Source organism: Pongo abelii, chromosome 9 (genome assembly GCF_028885655.2).
Source record: "Pongo abelii isolate AG06213 chromosome 9, NHGRI_mPonAbe1-v2.0_pri, whole genome shotgun sequence".
NCBI classification, from domain to species: Eukaryota; Metazoa; Chordata; class Mammalia; order Primates; family Hominidae; genus Pongo; species Pongo abelii.
The window spans coordinates 77,609,905-77,631,251 of record NC_071994.2 but is presented as its reverse complement, the minus strand read 5'-3'; the positions used below and the strand labels follow the sequence as shown (position 1 = coordinate 77,631,251).

Sequence of the window (21,347 nt, the reverse complement as noted above, 5' to 3'; positions counted from 1 at the left end):
TGGGAAGGACAGTGCCCTGGCGAGGGTGGGCGAAAGAGGCCCCGGTATCTGCGCTCCGCCTACCCGCCTTGGGCCGCTAGAAGGCCTGGCTGGGAGACCCTTTCAGGGAGCTGGGCCGAGGCCTTGCTGGAGTCCCCGGTGGCTGGTCTGGGGAAAGGCCGCGATGTTAGTCCTCACACAGTGGACCCCACCCGTGATACCTGCCGACGCCCCGCACGGCCTGGGCACCTTGTGCCATATTGGGGGAGCGGGGAGACGGTCTATGTGGACAAGGGACAGAAGCCAACTCGGACTGGAGCGACACTTTCGGGAGTCTGTGCCGCTGGGTGGATGGATGGTCTAGAGGAAGTGGATGGGAATGCACTCGGGTTGACCCAGTTCTCAGCCAGAAAACGGGAAATCCTTTTTAGTACCAGTCTCCGACCCTCCGCTTCCAAACTATCAGTAAGACCTGCCTGGCCTTCCTGCTAAATAGCAAATTTGCCCACTTTTCACTTTCTCTGTGGCTACCCCCTCTTACCTCACCCATCCCACAATTTGTAATTCATAGTCTATGCAGCACAGCATGGCACTCAGGTGTAAGAAATGCCGCGTCTTTATTTTGGTAAATCTCATTAAATAGACTGGGATCCCCCTTCTCTCGTTGCCAGGGTTGACAGGAAATCTAATATTAGTCATTTTCCTGGAGCCTCATCCTGTCTTCCAGGAGGCTGGAAGAATCACTATGGCTTCCCCGAGCCCAAGCCAGGGGGGGGCTGGCAGCCCCTCTCCCTCTCCCTAGGGCTTGGCTGGGGAGCTCCCAAAGCCTGCCCAGATTGTGGTATTTCTGCCCAGTTTGCCCAGGCATTCCTATAGCCTCCACATCTGAGCCCATCCCTCAGAGGCCCTGCAACCCAGCCCGCAGGCGCGTGGCCCTTTCTGCACACCTTCATTCCCGGAGGCAAGCCACTCCATCCCTCATCCATCAAAGCACCTGCACTTTCATTCCCTCTCCACCTTGGGCCATCAGTTCAACATCCTCTGCTGGGTGTGGTGGTGCATGCCTGTAGTTCCAGCTACTTGGGAGGCTGAGGCTTGAGCCCAGGAGCTCAAGGCTGCAGTGAGCTCTGATCATTCTACTGTGCTCAAGAGCCCATCTCTTGAAGGGGGGAGAAAGGGGGAAAAATCCTCTACGGGGTTGATTCTGGTTCTGGGTGGGCCAGGGCTCCACTGTTTAACATTCCCACCCGCAATGTAGGAGGGTTCCAGTTTCTCCATATCCTCACCAACACTTGTTATTGTCCATCTTTTTCATGTAGCAGTAATTTCTTTGGCTTGTTCCAGAATCTTACGTTTTTTTCTTACATACAAATTGGTAACTAATAAATATGAGTAGATCTTTATTGTTGTGTGGATTAATGGGAATCCAGGAAACAGCTTGTTTTGGCAGGAGGATGGACTCAATTTGGTGTCCAGGAGACTTCTGGACATGGTGGTCTGAGACTGGGAAAAGGGTCTGAGCTGAAGGCGGAGATGCAGACCTCATTGAAATGTGAGCCTCGCCAACCCACAGAAGGTAAAAAGGCTATGAGAGAGGGTGAATTTACCCAGCAAGAGTGTGGAAAGCGAGAGACGGATGGGGTCAGGACAGAGCACTGGGAAACACCCACATTCAGGGGACAGGCAGAAGAAGGAGCCCCCCAGTGGAGGCTGCCCTAAAGCAGCAGAGGAGTCAGAAGAAAACTAGAAAGGAATGTCTCCTTGGGGAAGACATCAAGGATGAAGAGTCAACAGGGTTAGAGACCACAATGACTTCCCTACAATACGGATTTAGAATCTGTTGAACAAAATGGGCAAAATGTCGTTACATATTGAAGTTTTGTGATGGGTACTATTATTTATTTATTTTGAGATGCAGTCTTACTCTGTCGGCCAGGCTGGAGTATAGTAGTGAGATCTCCGCTCACTGCAACCTCCGCTTCCCAGGTTCAAGTGATTCTCCTGTCTCAGCCTCCCGAGTAGCTGGGACTACAGGTGCACACCACCACGCCTAGCTAATTTTTGTATTTTTAGTAGAAATAGGCTTTCACCATGTTGGTCAGGCTGGTCTTGAACTCCTGACCTCATGATCTGCCCGCCTCAGCCTCCCAAAGTGCTGGGATTACAGGCGTGAGCCACCGCGCCCGGCTATGGGTACTATTATTTAATTGTCATGTATGTTGGAATTTTTTTCATAGGCATGAAATTAGTTTTTTGTTGTTGTTGTTGTTGTTATTGTTGTTGTTGTTTTGAGATGGAGTCTCACTCTGTTGCCAGGCTGGAGTGCAGTGGCGTGATCTCGGCTCACTGCAACCTCCGCCTCCCAGGTTCAAGTGATTCTCCTGCCTCAGCCTCCCGGGTAGCTGGGACTACAGGCGCGTGCCACCATGCCCAGCTAATTTTTTGTATTTTTAGTAGAGATGGGGTTTCACCATGTTGGCCAGGATGGTCTCGATCTCCTGACCTCGTGATCTGCCGGCCTCGGCTTCCCAAAGTGCTGGGATTACAGGCATGAGCCACTGCATCCGGCTGAAATTTGTTTTTTTAAAAGTAGCAGTAAAGAGATCACTGACTTTGGCAACTGCAGACTCTCTAGAGTAGAAGAAACAGAAGCCCGATTTCGGATAAGGGGGATAAGAAAGGAGAGAAGTCAAGTGTGTTTTCATACCTGATGCATAATTTACTGACATCTCATTTAGCAACCACTGAGCACATGTAACCCAAGTATCCCTGAGAAAAGAACACACTGTGTGTTACAGTCATTAATTACTTTCACAATCCCTTGGTGCCTCCCACACTGAGACCACTGTCAGCTAAGCCCAGCCAGCAGTGAGCCAAGAGTCCTTCCCCAAAAGGAGGAAAGCTGCTTGCTAAGGAGCACCAGGCTTCACTCCTAAATTGTAGATACTCCATTGTGATTCTTCTATCAGAGTTTGCCATGGGTTCAAATACTGTCCCATCTGCTGCAGACACTTGAGCCATCTTGGGATTGGCTGGGCTATCAGGGCCATGTGGCAGAGCTGCTTGCCTTTCACACTGGACCACCTGGAAACTTTCCTTTTCTCTGGACCCCACTCCGACCCTGCAGCCTTATAGGTTACTCAGTAACCTTATAAGGACCAGAGAAACACACCAATATATGTTGCTTCTGAAATACATAGAAGCCCAAGAAGTGTTGTGCTTATTAGCAGTAAGAGGCAGAAAGCCCAGCAAGTTGTCTTTCATTTTGCAGGGATCCAGATCACTGAACACCCAGGAACTTCACGTGGGTGGCAGGCCCCTATGCTCTCATGAAATTTACTTCCATTCTCAGGCACACTTATGTCTTATTGATGCATCTGAAGTACCCACTGCTTCTCCTTCTCCCAATCCTAGCAACATAGTATAATCAATGTAGTGGACAAATATAATGGCCTGTGATATGGGAGGAAGATCAAAATCCACATAGACAGAAAATCAGAGACTTGAGGAGTTTCAAGACAAGATGAGAAAGGTGTACTGCTATCCCTCCCAACAGAAAGAAAACTGCTAAGGGGACTGTCCATAGAGGACAAGAAAACATAATTCATCAGATAGTTTTACATCGTGACAAAAAACAATTATAATTCTCATAAAAAGACCACACCTGGAATAATAGCATCTGCAACTAAACTCACCACCTGAGTAAGCTTACAGTAATGCCATGTCATTCTCCAAGACCCGTGCCTTCTGCACAGACCAAATAGATGAGTTAAATGAAATGTGACAGAAACCACCTTTGCATCTTTCAAGTCTTTGATGGTGGCACAAGTTCCTGTTACTCCCCAGAATTTATTATTGGTGTATTATTTTGGTAAGAAGGGGGAGATTGAGGGGTTTCCACTTGATCATTTTGCCATAATTACGCTTATTCCACAGGTCTGGAGGCTCACGTATGAATTCTACCTGTAATTCCAATTATATATCATGAAAGTAAAAAATAATAATAATAATTGCAGAATGGGTTCAGGGTCCCACTGCACTTGGGTCAAAACTCCAATTATTACCTGACCCACCTGAGCCTCTACACAGCAGCTTTCTGAGTCCTCAGGAATTAACATTAAATAGACTTAACCTCCACTAATCCCTGAAAAATTTGATTATTTTCTTTTCACAGAGCACAATTTTCTGGCAAATGGCCCAGGACCTTTTGCAGAAGGCTGAAGGAATGATTTACAGTATGTATCTCTGGTGCTATTGAAGGGACTTTTCTGAAGGGTACTGGCCTCTCTTTCATTCTAGGGACTTTGGGTGAGAGGTTGAGATCTTGTTCTTAGTGGCTCAAGTCAAGCTTCCACTTGCCAGCTCTAGAGGGTTTGTGTTTGTTGGTTGGTTGTCTTGTTTTGTTGTTTCTGTTATAGAGATTAAGGAGGGCTGGGTGCGGTGGCTTACACCTGTAATCCCAGCACTTTGGGAGGCCAAGGTGGTTGGATCACCTGAGGTCAGGAGTTCAAGACCAGCTTGGCCAACATGGTGAAATCCCGTCTCTACTAATAATACAAAAATTCGCTGGGTGTAGTGGCGCATGCCTGTAATCCCAGCTACTAGGGAGGCTGAGGCAGGAGAATCGCTTGAACCCAGGAGGTGGAGGTTGCAGTGATCCAAGATCGCACCACTGCACTCCCATCTTAAAAAGAAAAAACAAAGAGAGATTAAGGAGGACCTTAAGAGCTGCCCATCTGTTTGGCCTTAAAAAAAAAAAACAAAGAGAGATTAAGGAGGACCTTAAGAGCTGCCCATCTGTTTGGCCTCCTTGGTCTTATTTGGTCCTTGATTAATCAGCCTTTGCTGAAGACATCTATGGTCAGAACATGCTTATTGCCACCTGAGGTCTGATGTCCTGGGTGGTCGAGCGCTGCTCGCCCTCTGCTCCCCTGGGCTCCCATCATTTCCACTGAAATCATGGAGTCCATTTTCGTGGCAGCATCTCCCACCAGTATGCCCAGCCCGCAGAGCGCAAGCGCTGCAACATGCTTCAGAGATGCTTCCCTCACTCATGTGTTTCTGGGTGCCTTGGTGAAGGGGGTCTTCCAGGCTGTACAAGAGGAAGTTAGGCATGTGGAGCTTAGCCAAGGAGAGGGAGTAGGTCACACAGGGAACAGTCACCTCAACATTCCTCCCTCCCTTGGTCTTTGGATTGCATCTTCTATATTAAAACGAGGAACTTCTGGCGTCTCGATTTCAATGAGCACAGGCCTTGATTGAATCCAGGAGTCAGTCAACCAGCTAAGCAAACAAAACCACTCCTAGCTGCTCACACTGGCACACTGAATCTAGAATCTCAGCTAAATGTGCTTATATTAATAAATTCAGCCCAGTGAAAGTCATATTCCTCCCTCCCTGGATTAGCACCCACAGAAAACATTCTGATATATGCTATCCAGATTTTTGCTGATATAAGTTAGCAAAATCTTGCAATTCTTTTGATGTGTGTGCTGCCTCCTCCCAGACTTGACTCAGGAATTAGGCAGGCAAGGATCTAACCCATGATGGGGCTGCAGACAACGTGAGTGGGGCATGAAGAGAACTGGCCTCTCCTCAGGTGACAGATGCCCATCATATTTTGCTCCAGAAGCGGAGTCTAGTTTTCAAGATTTGAATCTGGGCTGACCTGATGACTAGCTTTAACCAGGAGAATGTATTATAAGTGACATGATGCAAGTTGCAGAGCCCAGGCCTCAGATGCTTAGCTCCTGCCTCCATTCTCCCGGAATCCTGAGGTCACCGTGCCATGAAGAAACTGGGAAGAAGGGTGCTGTAGACAGAGAGGCCCAGCATCGGCCATCCCAACTATCCCCGCTGAGCCCAGCCTCCAGTGACTGCAGTCATCTGAGCAAACCCAATTAAGTCACTGCATGTGGAGTGGCTTGTTACTCAGCAATAAATAACTAAAACACTGCAGGATAACTTCCAGGCAAGGTCATTGCAAGATCTTCAGGCAAGGCAGCAGGAGCCTCCGCAGGCACAGGGGCAGGGACTGCTTCTGCCACTAGGAGGCACTGTGGAGTAGGGGGTTGTTGGGGCGGGGGCGGGGTGGGGTGGCCTCTAAATTGTCCATATCTTCCCATATGACACTGTCTCATTCTCATCGAGGTCAGTGCCCTAAGTTTCACCTAAGACAGAACAGTACTATGAATTCAACTGATAAATTGACCATGTAATTTGGCAACAGCAGCCTCAAATTCATGTCTTAAGAAATCAGAAGGCCGGGTGCGGTGGCTCACACCTGTAATCCCAGCACTTTGAGAGGCCCAGGCAGGTGGATCACGAGGTCAAGAGATTGAGACCATCCTGGCCAATACAGTGAAACCCCCTCTCTGCTAAAAATACAAAAATTAGCTGGGTGTGGTGGTGCTTGCCTGTAGTCCCAGCTACTTGGGAAGCTGAGGCAGGAGAATCTCTTGAACCCGGGAGGCGGAGGTCGCAGTGAGCCGAGATTATGCCACTGCACTCTAGCCTGGCAACAGAGTGAGTCTCAAAAAAAACAAAAGGAAGTCAGGAAATGTGGCTCAGTGCACTCTCCTCTGCCTGGAGTTTCCCCTGCTAAGCTTGGGACCTCTGCTTACACCAAGAATGGGTAAATGGAGAAATGACATGGAAAAAAAGAAAGGAAAAGAGCTGTCCACTTCTCAGCATCAGTATTTTCAATATAAAGCCACTTCCTCATTCTTGCTGGAGCAGCCAGGCGGGTCAGTGTGAACTGGGTGCGCCCTGAGGGATGGGGCACTGGAGACGACCACGTGGTGGAGCTGAGCAGACTGAGAAAAGTCACACCGAGAAAACGGAAGATGGCAGCAAGATGCATGAAGGATGGTGTGTCTCCAGGGCACCTGAAGGGATACTGCTGTGCATGCTGTCATGCTTCTGTCTAGGGGCCTGGAAGGTTCCCTGGGGGTTATAGTACTCTGAAATAGGCCTCTAAGGATGAGGGGGGCTCAACAGGCAGAGAAGGGAGGGGCCTGGGACCAGGCAGAGGAGGGCTGTAGAGTTAGCGGGAGTGGTGGGACAGAGGATTGGGAAACTCAGAGGGATTGAGTGGCGAGGGCCATCAGTCCTGCCTCTAATAATGCTCACTGACCCGCTGAGTGCCTTATCCAGGGGGCTCCCATCACGTAGCAGTTAAATCCTCCATCTCCCACTTCAACCCTCCTCACCACCCCCCTCCCTGTGTTCCACGGTCACCCTGCCCATCCCAACTGCTGCACCTGTTCCAGCTGTTCCTCACATCTGGAATGCCTCTTTCCTTCTTGTCATCCAGCTCTAGCCCCTTCTTCCAGGAGTCTCCCCTGACACTTCAGCCCAGCCTGAACCCAAGGCACTGTGGCATCATGGAAGGGGTCAGGCTTTTTACAGTTGCAGAGAGGTAGGCTCAAATCCCAGTGCTGCTGTATGATTTTGAATCACTACCTTCTCTTATTAGTAACTACTAATAATGTTTATTGGCTATGTGTTTGCCAAGTACCACGGATTACCTCATTTAACTTTCACCACAATCTTATGAGGTAAGTACTGTTATCATTTCCACCTTACTACTGAGGAAACTGAAGCCCAGAGAAGGTAAGTAACTGACCCATGGTCACACAGCTAGGGAGTGGCAGAGCTGGGATGCCCGTCAGGTCTGTCAGGCTCCAACGCCTCTGCTGCTAAACACCACAGCTCCCACTAGACTGCTTCCTTAGAAGGAGCATTTATTAGGTGCCTCCTGTGTGCCGGGCGTTGTGCTAAGTGCGGGGATGCAGCAGGACACAGGCAGACAAGGGCATGCTCTTGCGGAGGTCACAGCTGGAGTGTCAGGAGGACAACAAGCCCCGTGCTGCAGGGACTGGGGAAAAGATGGGTGACCGCGCCCTGCAAGCTGTGGAGCATGGAGCTCACACACGTCAGTAACTTCTCCTTCCTCTACAGCCAGGAAACCTGGGTTCCCATGTGAGCCAAGCTCTGTCATTGTCCTGCTGGGTGGCCTTTAGCTGGTCACTTCCCCTCTCTGAGCCCCAGTTTTCTTGTCCATAACATGGGGGCAGTAATAGCTACTCCGGAGGGAACTCTGAAAATTAAATGAAATCATACATGGCAGTGCCAGGCACACAGTAGGCACTCAGGAGAAGGCTAATCCGCATCCACAGCTGGGACCCACACAATCCAACAGGCTCATTATCTCCCGAGACTTTAACAAGCACCAGGGTGAGAAAAACAGGGTAATCCCTCCAATGGCCTCCAGGCGGCAGGAAACCTCCACACAGGGCAGTGATGGGGCCCTGGGGGCAGCAACACTGGCTGGACCAACCTCTAGACCCCACCCCACCCCACCCCTAACTCACCCACCTCTGCCACCTGCACTGCCACTCACACACCAGCAACTCCAGTCCTCACAGATGGGTGTTTGAGATGCAACAGCACAGACCTCTTACCACCCTCCCCACCTGAGTCAGGATGGAGGAGCGTGGCCTCAAGACCCCCTTTGGGTCCTCTCGGTGGCCCCACACCCAGGCCTGGCTTATTTTACTGCCCATTCCCACTTGGTGGGGGAGCTGTCACAGGCTGAACTTCAGGGCCAGGAGGCCTGGGTTCCAGTCCAGTCTCTGCCTTCTCTGAGCTGCACCTTGTAAAGTTAGGATGACTTCCCACCTAACGGGGCTATTGCGGGGATTAAGTGAGATGGATACAGATCGTATGCAAGTTAACATGCCTTCATTACTAGAATCTGTGCTCAGTGCTGGGTTCCAGGCACTGTGTTAGGGGCCTCTCCTGCCCTTCCTATGTGGCAAAGCAACTACCCAACCGACTAGGATCTAGTCCCAGCTCGGCCCCCACTGACTGTGGGGCCTAAGGCAGCTCACTTAACTGCTCAGCCTGTTATCTCACCTGTAAAATGGGGATAATCCCTAACTAGCCAAGCTGTTAGGAAGCTTGGATAAAATTGTACATATCAAGTATTTGGCACATAGGAGGAGCAAAACACAAAGGCGTACCAGCTGGTTTCACTCAAAGCATTATTCTGATCCAGAAATGCATACTCACCCTTTAAAGCAGCCCCCATGTCACCTCCTCCTGGGAGCCTTCCTCAATATGTGCATGATGCTAAAGCTAGGTGCAGGATTTACTGCAATAGACAAACAGCCATGGACCCTCTGTTCACGGAGCTTCCATTCTAGGAGGGGAGGCAGGCAGGGAAGTCTTAAGTGGGTAATTTCATAGTGCTAAGGAGTCAGTAAAGTGAGAAATCATGGTAGAGAAACTGAGGTGGGAGAGGGACTGGTTGTGTAGGGTGGTCAGGGAAGGCCTCTCTGAGCAGACAATGTTTACACTGAATCCTGGATGACAAAAAGCAACCCCGCAAACATCTACAAGAACCGCCTGCCAGGCAGAAAGGACAGCTAGAGCAAAGGCCCTGAGGCAGGGGGACAAGCGTGGCACACCTGGAACAGAATGATCCAGGTGCTTGCAACACAGTGAGCACTGAGCACCCTATCCCTAAGTCTCCACCTCTAGACAAAGCCCCTTGAGGATAGAGATCTGAATGATTGAGCCGAAGCACAGGATGGCCCTGGGACTCTGAGCAGTCTTGCTGAAACTGTCGTGGCAATGACGGGAGTGAATCAGCTGGCCCTTCTGCAGACCCATGTACATCTTGGTGGCTACTGCTGGATTGCTCAGTCAGGTAAGGGGTCACTTCCTGAACCAACAACCCCCAGGTTACAATCTTTGACAGAGGAAAGCTGGAGGTGCCCAGAGAGAAAAATGACCTGTCCTAGGTTAAATGGCCAGCAGGCAGCAGAGATGGGCCTCCAGCCCAATATCCTCTACTCCTCTGCCTCCATGGCCACTGGCTCATCCTGTGCATCCCTCTCTCTCCCTAAGGTACGGTGTCAGGAGCCCTAAGGACCATGAGGCATCCAACTGGAGGACTGTGTCAAAAAGGACTGTGTTGGGTGCCTCCTCCTCCCCTGCTACAAATCCAACACTTCGGGCCACCTAAGGGCAAGGATCCCTACAATCTCCTTCCAAAGCCCAGCCCAAAGCCAGGCAACTTACTAAATGTGTGCCTGAGTTTGTACCTGTGGCCCTGGATGTAGCATGAGGTCAGCTTGCAAGAAAGGCTAGGGGAGCTGGGCATAGTGGCTCATGCCCATAGCCCTCCCTGTAGTCCCAGCTACTCAGGAGGCTGAGGAAGGAGGTTCGCTGGAACCCAGGAGTTTGAGTCCAGCCTGGGCAATATAGCAAGACCCACATCTTAAAAAAAGGGTAAAGAAAGAAAGAAAGGCGAAGAGGCTGAAGACTGGCTCCAGGTCCAGTGCTCGCATTCAGGTCCTGCAGCTGCAACTTCTCCAGGGCTGCCAGAGCCAGAACCATTTCCCGGGTCAGCATGGAACGCACCTGCCACTTGGCGCTGTCTGCACAGTGATCTGCCAGCATTCCAGGGCCTGATATGAGCCATCAGTAGCGAGTCTGCCTTAACAGGAGACCTTGTCCCCTGGGAAGAATGGTGTAAGAATCTCCTGATCCAATCTTCTTCCACGCTCCAACAAAATTTCATTGGAAAAGTTTTATTGAAAAAAAAATTGTACAAATAAGTTCTTGGATTGATAGCAACAAAGGCTCATGTTCCCCCTTCCCTCCCTATCTTTGGAGAACTAAAAAAGGAAGAAACAAAACAAAAAGTTCATCCCCACAACGCCAGACACGATGCTTCTTGACCAGAGTCTGCCCAGAAGCCCCTCCTGGGAGCTCCTTCTCGATCCGCCTCACTGCGGCCAGGTCATTCTGGGGGTGCCTGGTCCCAGGGGCTGCAGCACCTAGTTTTATAGTTGGGAGAGGTTGGGATAGAGCTGGGGAGGTGGCTGAGGTGTTTTAGTGTCAGGAGAAGAGGGCTAGCTGACTCCCCTAGCTCAATTTGGTCTCACAGGTGAGAAGGTACCTGGCTATAAATATGAATACTGATTGAGGCAGGCTTGATCTGGGACTTTGAGGGCAGGCAGGATGACTATGGCCCAGGTCCCACAGGATGTGGAGTTTCCGGGCTCAGCATCATGGTATCTGGGGCCCATGTCCAAGTGGAGTGAATTCTAGCTGGGAAGGTCCTCTCAGGCACACGGGAACCCTGGTCTGTTTTTCCACCCCCACCCCATGGAGTATCCAAGGCTGGTGCCTCACCTCCCCCCCAACCCCAATAGCACCCATGTGTCTCAGGAGCCTTTGGCTGCCTCCTGCCATCCTGTGTGCACCCTGAGGCCCTATAACTCGTCTCGCATCTTGTCACCCTTAGGCCGGACCAGGCGCCCAATGAATAGCAGGGAGCCGCTTTGGGTGTCCCGCACTAGGAAGATGAAGGGGTGGTCGGCGTAGAACAGCTTGGGGCTGCGCAGCTCCTCGCGCCCGTAGATGTCCTGGTCAAAGGGGTTGCCATCTGTGTCCAACTCAAAGGCGGTGGCGTGGAACACGCTGGCCAGGTACAGGTCCTTCTTGCCTGACATGCGTGACAAGTCGGCCTTGTTCTTGTCAATGGCCTCAGTCAGGCCCAGCCCAGCCAGGTGTTTCTGTGGGAACAAGGAGGTGTGCCAGGTGAGGCCATGGCATGCCAGGCTCCTCCACCCTCAAACCCTCCACCCCATACTACCCTGACTGCTCCTCAGAGAGGACAGAACCACTCCCCGGCCACCTTCTGTATGCCAGGCATGGCACTGGCACTTCAAATCACAGCTTTCTCAATTCTCACTGCAACCCTACAAGGGCTTCTAATCGCCACTTCACAGATGAGGAAGCTGAGACTCAGAAAAACAAGGGAGAACATACCCCGGCACTGCCCAGCTGCAGTTCAGGGACAGGCAGCATGGGCACCACCCAGGGGCTTATCTCAAATGCTCATGTCCTGACCCCAGCCCAGACCCCCTGAATCAGAATCTCTGGGAGTGGGCATGGATTCCTTTTCACAAACTCCCCAAGTGCTTTCTTAGCATACTCAAGTGTGAGAAAGACTGATCTAAGGACAACTATGTCCACATCACTCTGGGGCTGAAAACCTGTCCAGAGTGATAGGATGCCTGGAATTTGCTTCAGAATAATCGGATGCAGGGGGGAATTAGTGGGTATAAATGGATCACTATTGGCCATGAGCTGATAATGCTTGAAGCTGGGCGATAGACACTTGAGGTTTCATTACACTAATCTACTTTTATTTTTCCAATGTTTGATAGTAAAAAGTTAAAACACATACACACACATCTTTCCATGGCCCTGCACAGCTCTTGGAAGCCAACCATAAGCTCTTTAACGTATCACCTGTGCCTCTGTGGCAGCCTCCAGCCACATCCCTTGGCACGCCCCACCCCACTCTCCAGACAGCCTCACAGAACAGCTTATATCCTGGATGGCCATCCTGTCTCCCATTAGGGCTCTTTAGAAACCACTTCTTTCAGGAAGCCTTCCCGAGCCCACAGGATGAGTGGTGCCTCCCTGGACCTTTCTGTTATCAGTCTGGTGCTGCCTGTCTCTCCCACCTGGCTTGGAGCTCCCTGAGGGCGGGGCCCATGTCCAGCGCTCTCCCTGGCTCTCAATGCAGGAGAGAGGACAGTAAACGGCTGTGGGCTGAGTGAATGGCAGCATCCAGGGTCCAGGATTCTGCAGGATGACCTCCACCTCCCTGGCAAGGCCACACAGGAACTAGGCCTGAGGTCCTGAGACTCAGGGGGTCCTGAGACAGGCATTCGAGGTAGGCCCAGCTCTTCCCACCCCGATGACCTCGCACACATCATCCGCCTCAAATTTCCCAACTCAATCTACCCCATGAACTAGGGGGTGGGGTCTCCACTGAGGGTTCCAGGAAGACACCAGAGGAACAAGGGGAGAAGGGGGTGGGACAACAGCCACTGGAGAAGGGGGTGGGGAAGGATCAGGGCCCCTCTCCAGGAACTCCCAGGGTCTACAGCACAGACCAGTACGAGCTCCACTTGTCCCTGGTTTGGAGCCTAAGCCCCACTTCATCTCCAGCTTTATCTCTCCAAGCTCTCTGGGCAAGTCTGGATCGATTCTGCAGGTGAGAACCATTTGTGGCATCCAAGGAAAGAATGACACGAAAGTTTCCTCTTTTGGGTAAGTCGAAAATATCTCTCGATTGACAAAAAGGCCGCTATTATGTTTTTACCTTGAGGTCTAATTGCAACTCCACCACTTATGAGCCTGGGGAACCTTAGGGAGTCATTGCTTCTCTCTGAGCCTCTGCCCACTACCCAGGGTGGTTGCAGGGGAGAATCTTGAGAATGTGTGTTAAGTTTCTGGCCATCCTAGATGACCCATAGCTACCAGTCTGATTATTGCATGGTAGATAATCCTCCAGCTTAAACAATCTATAACTGGGGGCACTTCAGACCTCAGAGGCAGTGCAGTGACCGAGGGTTAGCTCTGGTGCAAGATGTCTGAATTACTAGCTGTGTGACTTTGCACAGGTTACTTAACCTTTCTGAGCCTCAGTTTCCTCATCTCTAAGATGAAACTTAGAGTCCTACCTAATAAAGTTGTTTTGAGGATTAAAAGAGTTTAATACGTATAAAGGCTGGGCACGATGGCTCACACCTGTAATCCCAGCACTTTGGGAGGCCGAGGCAGGAGGATCACTTGATGTCAGGAGTTCGAGACCAGCCTGGCCAACAATGGTGAAATCCCGTCTCTATTAAAAATACAAAAATTAGCTGGGGGTGGTGGCACATGCCTGTAATCCCAACTACTCGGGAGGCTGAGGCAGGAGAATCGCTTGAACCCTCGAGGTGGAGGATGAAGTGAGCCAAGATGGCACCATTGCACTCCAGCCTGGGCAACAAAGTGAGACTCCATCTCAAAAAAAAGATAATAATAATACGTATAAAGTGCTTAGAAGAACGCCTAGCATACAGGAAGTGTTCCGTTATATTTAGCTGTTGGTATTATCACCATCTTCCCAAGGGCACAGCCCACACCTCCTGCCCCAGCTTCCCCCATCACAGAGCCCAGCACTGCCTGGACATCCAGGGGGTCTTGGGACAGACCTGCTGAATTGGTGAGTGGGCCCCCCAAGCACCTCCCCCTGGCTCCAAGCCCTGCAGGCCCCTAGGCTGGGCCACCCCTTACCTGCAGGTCATGGGTCACCTCCACCACACCCTTGGGCAAGGAGATGGCAACAGCCTTCTTCTGCATCTTCCCCATCCAGATCTTCAGCTGCTCTTTGGTTAGCAGCTTTTCAAGGCGCTCGAGAGGCTCCACGTGATGGGGCATGAGGATGATGAGGCTGGAGAGCTTGTGGGCCAGGGGCATCTCCACGATTTGCAGCTTTTCTTTCTCGTCGTCATAGTAGTTGTAGAGGCCTGGGAGAGGAGCGGAAAGGACACTGGGCACCCTGTGTGCAGGGGTGGGTCAGACCCCAACTACCCTTGGACCCCTACCCACCTTGACACCCTGCTCCTCACAGAACCTACCTGTCCGGTGCATCATCATGACACCCACGGTATAGGACCGAGTCACCATGAAGCCACGGTTGTCCACCATCTTGTGGTGGAATTTCTCATCCCAGTGTGCTGTAGTTGGGGCAAAACACAGGGTCAGAGACACATGGCCGCCCCCAGACACAATCACAGCCCACAGCCACCCCCAGCTGCAGACCCTTGATTTATCCTTGCCACAGGTCTTTGCTCCATTCTTCAGGGCCCAGCTGTAGAGCACCCAGCCCACAGAGTCTATGTTCCCAGCTTTGGGAAGGGGTCTTGGCCCCAGGACATGCCATCTGAGGATGCGGTTCCCTACAGTCAGTGCCTGCTGCTCCCATATGATAGAGAATTAATTCCGCCCTCAGCTCAGCCACCTCTATGGCCACCCCCAGCTCTGGCACTTGTCAGATATTTTGGAAACATGCTCTGAGGTGGGCTTTCTATCCTACCTGGTACCTGAGGGACAGCTGTGCCCTGGGCAGGGAGTGCCCCATGACCACCCTTAATTTTTTTTTATCTTTTTCTTTTTGAGACAAGGTCCGTCCCACTCCATCCTGCAGCTGGAGTGCAGTGATACAATCACGACACACTGCAGTCTTGAATTCCCCGGCTCCAGCGATCCTCCCACCTCAGCCTCCAGAGTAGCTGGGACTACCAGCATGCACCACCACGCCTGGCTAATTTTTTGTAGACATGGGGTTTCGCCATCCGAGGCTGGTCTCGAATTCCTGGGCTCATGTGATCCACCCACCTTGGCCTCCCAAAGTGATAGGATTACAGGCGTGAGCCACTGTGCTCGGCCCACCCTTCATTTTCCTCTGCAAGTTCTGTCTCCATGACCAGAAAATAACAACAAAAAATGTCTGAGAGTGGTCTGAACCCTGCCCTTGCTCACAGCCAGACCTGTGTTCCAATCCAAGCTCAGCCACCGACTCGGGGAGACCTCAGCTCTCCTAGCTTGGCCTCATTTGTAAAACGAGGGTTACTTCATTCTCACAGCAAACTGTGAGAATAGTGTTGTCTATGTAGGTACTCAAAAATATTTATTAACCCTACATCTAATCTTCAACTGAAGACAGAGGCATCTGGGCCTGAGGCCTGGCTCTGCTTCTTCCTTGCTGAGCCTCAGTATCCTCACTGTGAAATGAAGGTAACACTGCCTGCCCCCAAGGTTGCTTTAATGATTCAGGGTCTTGGCCAGATGTGGTGGCTCACACCTGTAATCCCAGCACTTTGGGAGGCCGAGGCAGGCAGATCACTTGAGGCCAGGAGTTTAAGACCAGCCTGGCCAACATGGCGAAACCCCATCTCTACTAAAAATACAAAAATTAGCTCGGTGTGGTGGTAGGCACCTGTAATCCCAGCTACTCGGGAGGCTGAGGCAGGAGAATTGCTTGAACCCAGGAGGCCAAGGCTGCAGTGAGCTGAGAGCGTGCCATTGCACTCCAGCCTGGGTGACAGAGTGAGATTCCATCTCAAAATAAAAATAATTTTAAAAAAAGGATTTGGGTTCTTTCTTTAGCTCACTACTGAGGCAGAATGGATTATTAAATTTTATTCATTCCAAGATATACAAGGGCGAGCACTTTGACGAAATTCGGTCGGAATATATTCCATGGAGTCCCTCTGGGGCCTCCGCTCCCTGAACCATTCCTTTACACGCTGCTACCTGTCTCTGAATCTAGTTTCCAGTCTGTACAAAAAGCTGAGTGACAGTCCAGCCTCCCTGGGTTGTCACAGCATAAATGAGAGGCAGTGAAGAATGGAGCGCACGGAATGTCGTCCTAACTCTTGTAGGGGGTCCTGGGAGGAGGAGGAGGAGGAGGACCCCTGAACGCGCCCCCGACTCACGCTTGAAGAACATGGCGTTGACGAGCAGGGCGCCGTCCGTGCGCTCCACGTCCTTGGTGACCTCGGGCAGCTTGCCGTCGGTGGTCTGCGCGGCCCACTCGTTGATGGATTGCAGCGCGCTGCGCTTGTCGCGGAAGTTGATCTTGGAGTGCTCGCAGTTGTAGTGCTGCTTGCTGCTGCGCACGAAGTCATCAGCGAAGCTCACTGAGCTGGGTCCGTACAGTCGGCTGCCCAGCTTCCAGGTCACGTTGCGCGCCGTCGAGTTGCTGAGGGAGCGCAGCAGCTCGCCCAGGCCGGCGTGCACCTCCTCGTCGCGCAGCTGCTCGGCGCTCAGCACTGCCTTGGCCTGCGACGCTGTGGTCGCCTTGCCGCCCAACGACACGAGCCCCAGCGACGAGGCCACCACAACGGGTGACACCAGGATGTTCTCCACTGCCTGGTCCTTGGCCATGGCCTGGTACAAGCTGAAGGCCAGGCCGGCGCTGCGCTCGGCAAGCGTGGCCGCCTTGGGGCTCAACTTCTCCGCGGTGCCAGGAGCTGCTGCGGCTGCAGGTTTCTTCACCTCGGCGGCCAGGGCCGCCGCCAGGAGGCAGAAGGCGCTGAGGAGCAGGAGGGAGCGCATGGCCGGGAGGTGGTTTGCGTGCACCACGGTGGGCCTGTGAGGATTGCACAGCCAGGGTGGTCTTGAAGCCCAAGGCCTTCCTCCCCAACAACCACCCCCAGCCCTCTGGCTGCCACAAGTCCCCTGGAGATGGGGGCAACAGAGCCCACAGTCCAGGAATCCCAGACCTGACTCAGAGCTGCCAGCCTCTCAGAGGCCTCTGTTACCTCCCTACTCAAAGAAGCATTCCCAGCAAGTCACCACCAGACCACCTTATTGATTTCCTGCATTGGCCAGCCAACACTTCCACTTATTTGTGTGTTTATTTCATATCTATTTCTGCTCCTAAGTAGGCTGTGGCCTCCAGGACAGAAAAGCTAGCCAATCTGGTTGCCACTATATCTCCCGTGCCTAGTACACAGTAGGCCTCAGCTCTTCCTGAACGAAGGTAAAACGGGGTCACTTGGCCAGACCTGGGGTCTTCATCAGTTTATAGAGTGGTCAGCCCTGATCTCACATAACCCTGGGAGCCCTTTTCCAGTGAGAAAAAGCAGCAGCTGAGCTGAGAATCTGCAGGAAACCCAGATGCCTGGGCAAGGGATGAGGGACAGAGCTGGAGGGCTGCCCCACCCCCATGCCTTTCATTTTGCTCTGGGATGTTAATGAGTCACCAGTTGGGTCACTCATTAAATGGGCAGCCCAGATGCTCCACTCTGTTGCCCCAAGGGTGACCCTGAGAGTGTGTGTGTGTCCTGTGTCCACTCAGCCTCAGTCTCCCTTTTCCAAGCTGAAGGGTCCAGGTCTCCATGCCCACGGCTTCTGTCTGGGCAGGAACTTGGAATGCCCATCTACCCACAGTGCTCCCAGTGCGGATGGGAAATCCCCAGGACAAAAGCTCCTGGGGAACCGACTCCTTTGAAGACTCGGTGGGGCTGGGGAGGAGGCTTCCTGACATAGCACAAGGACAGGATACTAGGGAAAAGGGTGAGTCACACACAGCTCAATAGAGCAGTGACCCCCTCCCCCATCATCAGCAGCTGGCCAGATGTGCACTCAGCCTTCAAGGAAGCTGGAGCCACGTCAGATTCCATTCTGCCCTCCCATCTGACAGCCACTGCCACACAGGCCATCTGCTCCACGGCTTCAGGGTTGCCCTCAGGCCTCCTCCCCAAGCCCCAGCAGTAGCAGTGGCCCCCAGAACAAGCCCCAGTCCCCTCTCTGGGGCCTCCAATTGGGACAGTCTCTGTTCCTGGGATACTTCCACACTCCGTCTCTCCCTTCGGGCCATTATCCTCCTCTACATCATGCGACAGCACAGGAGAGATGACAGGGCAAAGGGAAGGATAGAAGGAATCCTGGTGGAGGCTGCGAATCCACTGCTCTGGTAGATCCCAACTTGTAGTCATCCTTGAAGAAGACCGAACATTTGAGATCCTGGTGGAAGACCCTCAGGACTCTGGCTGCCTGGGGACCACTGTATTTCTGGGAAGATTCTACTGCTGCCATCCCAAAAACCTGGACAGGCTCCCCATCTTCCTGGACTGCCTCCCTCCTCGGAGCCTTGAAGGTGCAGTATAAGAGAAGCAAAGGGTCCAAGGGGAGGGAGGTGGGGAGAGGAGGGAAGGCCCAAAGATCTAAAAATGTCTGGAAGGAGCGGGGAGATCTGAGTCTCACCCTAAAATGAAGGGGATATCTTGGGGCCTAGAATAAACCCCAAGACACCTCCCTCCCAGCTCTGGCTCCTTCCCTGCCAGAACTGGAGCCTCAAAGGCAGAGCAACCATATAATTTATTGCACAAACACGGACACTTATAAGAGTAAAATGAGCACTACTAATTATTATGCCAGGACAATAGGTATATGGCCACCCTACTCAAAAGCCACCTCTGATCCAGACCATTGATGCTGGAGCTCAGACCGCAGCAGAGGCCACCAGCCTGCCTTCCCTGAGGAGGCAGATGAAGAGCCCGCTCCCAGCCATGCCACGTGGCAGATACCATCTTGACAGCCCCCACCCCCACCAGCCAGAACCTCAAAGGACTGGGAGGGGCTTCTCAAGCAAGTTCCAAATAACTGGTTTGGGATTCCTCAGGCAGCCCGCTAGGCCCGCAGCAGCTTAGCTCCTGCTCCTGGTGGTGACGTGGCAGGCAGGAGGCTGAACTATCTCCACCGGCCGGCAGAGGGGGGCTTCCAGCCTGGGAAGCAGGCCTGATTCAGGTCCCAGGGGGTGCCACGTATTTGCCAGGGGACTCCAGGAGCCTTCTTGGCCTTAGTTCCCTTCCCATCCGCACATGGATCTCTGAAGGGAGATGCGCTACTGGAGAGAAGGGCAGCCCCACTGAACCCAGCAGCAGGAACCGGGGAAGGCAAGTTACTGCAAGCAGGCCAGCCTCCCACAGCCCAGCCCATCTTGCCACAGAGAAATGCCAGCCCTCAGGCCACGGTTAGCTGAGTTACAGTCCCACAAAGAAAATACAAGATCACCTAGCCAGGGCTGTGCCCACAGCTAGCCAGACAGAGCAGGGTCTGGAAGGGAAGGGGAGGAGATGATGGGGGCCACCAGAGGGTCCCAAACACTTGAGAGGTCTAAAGTACCTGGAACTGCCTCAGAGGGAGGTCAATGCCTGCCTTTTTCATTCTGAAAGAAAACAGAAGAGTGAAGAGGGCGGGAGCCGGCAGAGGAGAGATGGTGAGGAGGCCCCTGGTGTAGAGGGCACAACCAGTCCCCGATCTACAGGGACCTTGGAGGTTGACCACCTCACTGTACAATGGGAGAAACGAGGCCAGGGCAGGGGTTCACCCCAGGTCCCTCGGGATAAACAGGGGTCTGCCTTCCCAGCACAGGGGTCCTTCCTCACAGAAGCATAGAGCCCCTCCTGAGGGCTGCATGTGGTGTCCTGTTACACAGCCAGTACAAAAAAAATCTCTGCTGGGAGTCCCGGTGACAAGAGGAGACAAAGGAGAGGACGGGAAGGGGGGATGGGTACGTGAACCATCTGAAGACAGGAGGGTGTGGCCCCGGCCGGAATTCCGGAGAACCAAAGCCCCCTCATTTTCCCCAGGCCTCCATCCGGGCCCTACAGCCCAGAGGGACCAGCCGGAAACAAGGAAGAGGAGGGGCTGAAGCTCTGGGCCAGTCTGGAAGTGCATTCATTCTCCTTCCTGCTCTCCAGCCACCTCAGGAATGTCTCTAAGCTGGGGGGCAGGGAACCCCAGCCTCTGGAAGTTAGACCCTGCAGTTTAAACCCTGCAGTTACTCCAAGAACCCTGTGGCAGTGGACAGAAGGAAAGACTCAAATCCTTCTAGTCAGCCCCCTAATCCCCAGAGCAGAGCAGACCCTGCTGACCCCCACTCCCTTTTTCGGAGGGTAGGGAGCCTCGCTGGCCAAGTCTTTCCTTTGGCTGCCATCATCTAGGCTGCAAGCTGCTGGTCAGAAATTGAGCCACCGTCGCCCACTTCTACCAGAGCACATGGACCCCAGGAGTCGAGACGATTTCACCTCTTTTCCCACCACCCTACTACCTTCAGGAGGCTCAGATTCCCTCAGCAAGCCTGTGAGGAGGCTGGGCCACCAATCACTGCTGCCCCTGAGCCTCAACCCCAGAACGGAAGTGACCTGGAACTGCGAGGCCGGCCTGTCCTCCCTACCCTTGCGGGAAGAGGCACCAGACCCATCTCCTTCCTCCTCTGTTTCTTTCCGCAGAGGCTCTGCTCTCCGCCCCCAGCCCCCTTTACACAGCACCTAGTCTCGTATCTGCCACCACCACCTTCTAGGGGTCCCTGCACTTTTTCCCAGTCCTCCGAGTGCACGGACTCCCACGCCGGCTCCGATCTCCGCCCTAGCCCTCAGCTGGCTCCATCACCGGCTAGCCCTGGGCTCTCGATTCCAAACTCTCCAGCGGCCCCCAAAGTGCCGAGGACTCCAGTTTGCAGGCTCTGGCTCGGCCCCCAACGCTTCGCAGGGTCCCCTCGCCCCTCTTACTCCCTCGCGCACCCCCAGATTGCTCGGCGCTCCCCCGGGCCGCACGCACGCGGGCGTCTCCCGCCCCTCACCTGGGTCGGGCTGGGCTGGCGCCGGGACGTGACTCTCGCTCTCGAGCCGCGACACGATTCTACTCTTAGCCCGCTCCCCTGCTCCCGGGATCTATATATGGCAGTCCCCACCCCCTCCTGCCCGTCCCGAGAAACTTCTGGAAAGTTGGAAACGCTTCCGGAGGGCGCCCCAGCTCCGCCAAAAAAAGCCAAAGACCTCCCTCAAAACCTCCCCGGCCCGCGGCCCCTCCCTCTGCCGGCGCCTCCCGGCCCCTGGGTCCTACTGCCTCCCTCGGCGGCCCGGGCTGCGGGGCGCCGGGAGTCCCCACGGGGACCAGCGTGCCCTTCAGAGTGCGAGCTTCCTCCCACCCCCAGG

The 21,347-nt window shown here is 53.2% G+C and overlaps 1 protein-coding gene across 2 annotated transcripts; it reads right to left on the bottom strand.

The window, feature by feature from the left end:
- Nucleotides 1-10,564: 10,564 nt before the first annotated feature.
- Nucleotides 10,565-21,062, bottom strand: SERPINH1 (serpin family H member 1). 2 transcript variants are annotated; one of them, NM_001131973.1, is given in 7 exon segments: nucleotides 10,567-11,570; nucleotides 14,134-14,366; nucleotides 14,478-14,576; nucleotides 16,338-16,451; nucleotides 16,454-16,513; nucleotides 16,515-16,993; nucleotides 20,993-21,062. In NM_001131973.1, coding segments are annotated over 6 exon segments (1,254 nt in total). In that variant the 5' UTR covers nucleotides 16,960-16,993; nucleotides 20,993-21,062; the 3' UTR covers nucleotides 10,567-11,267.
- Nucleotides 21,063-21,347: the final 285 nt, after the last annotated feature.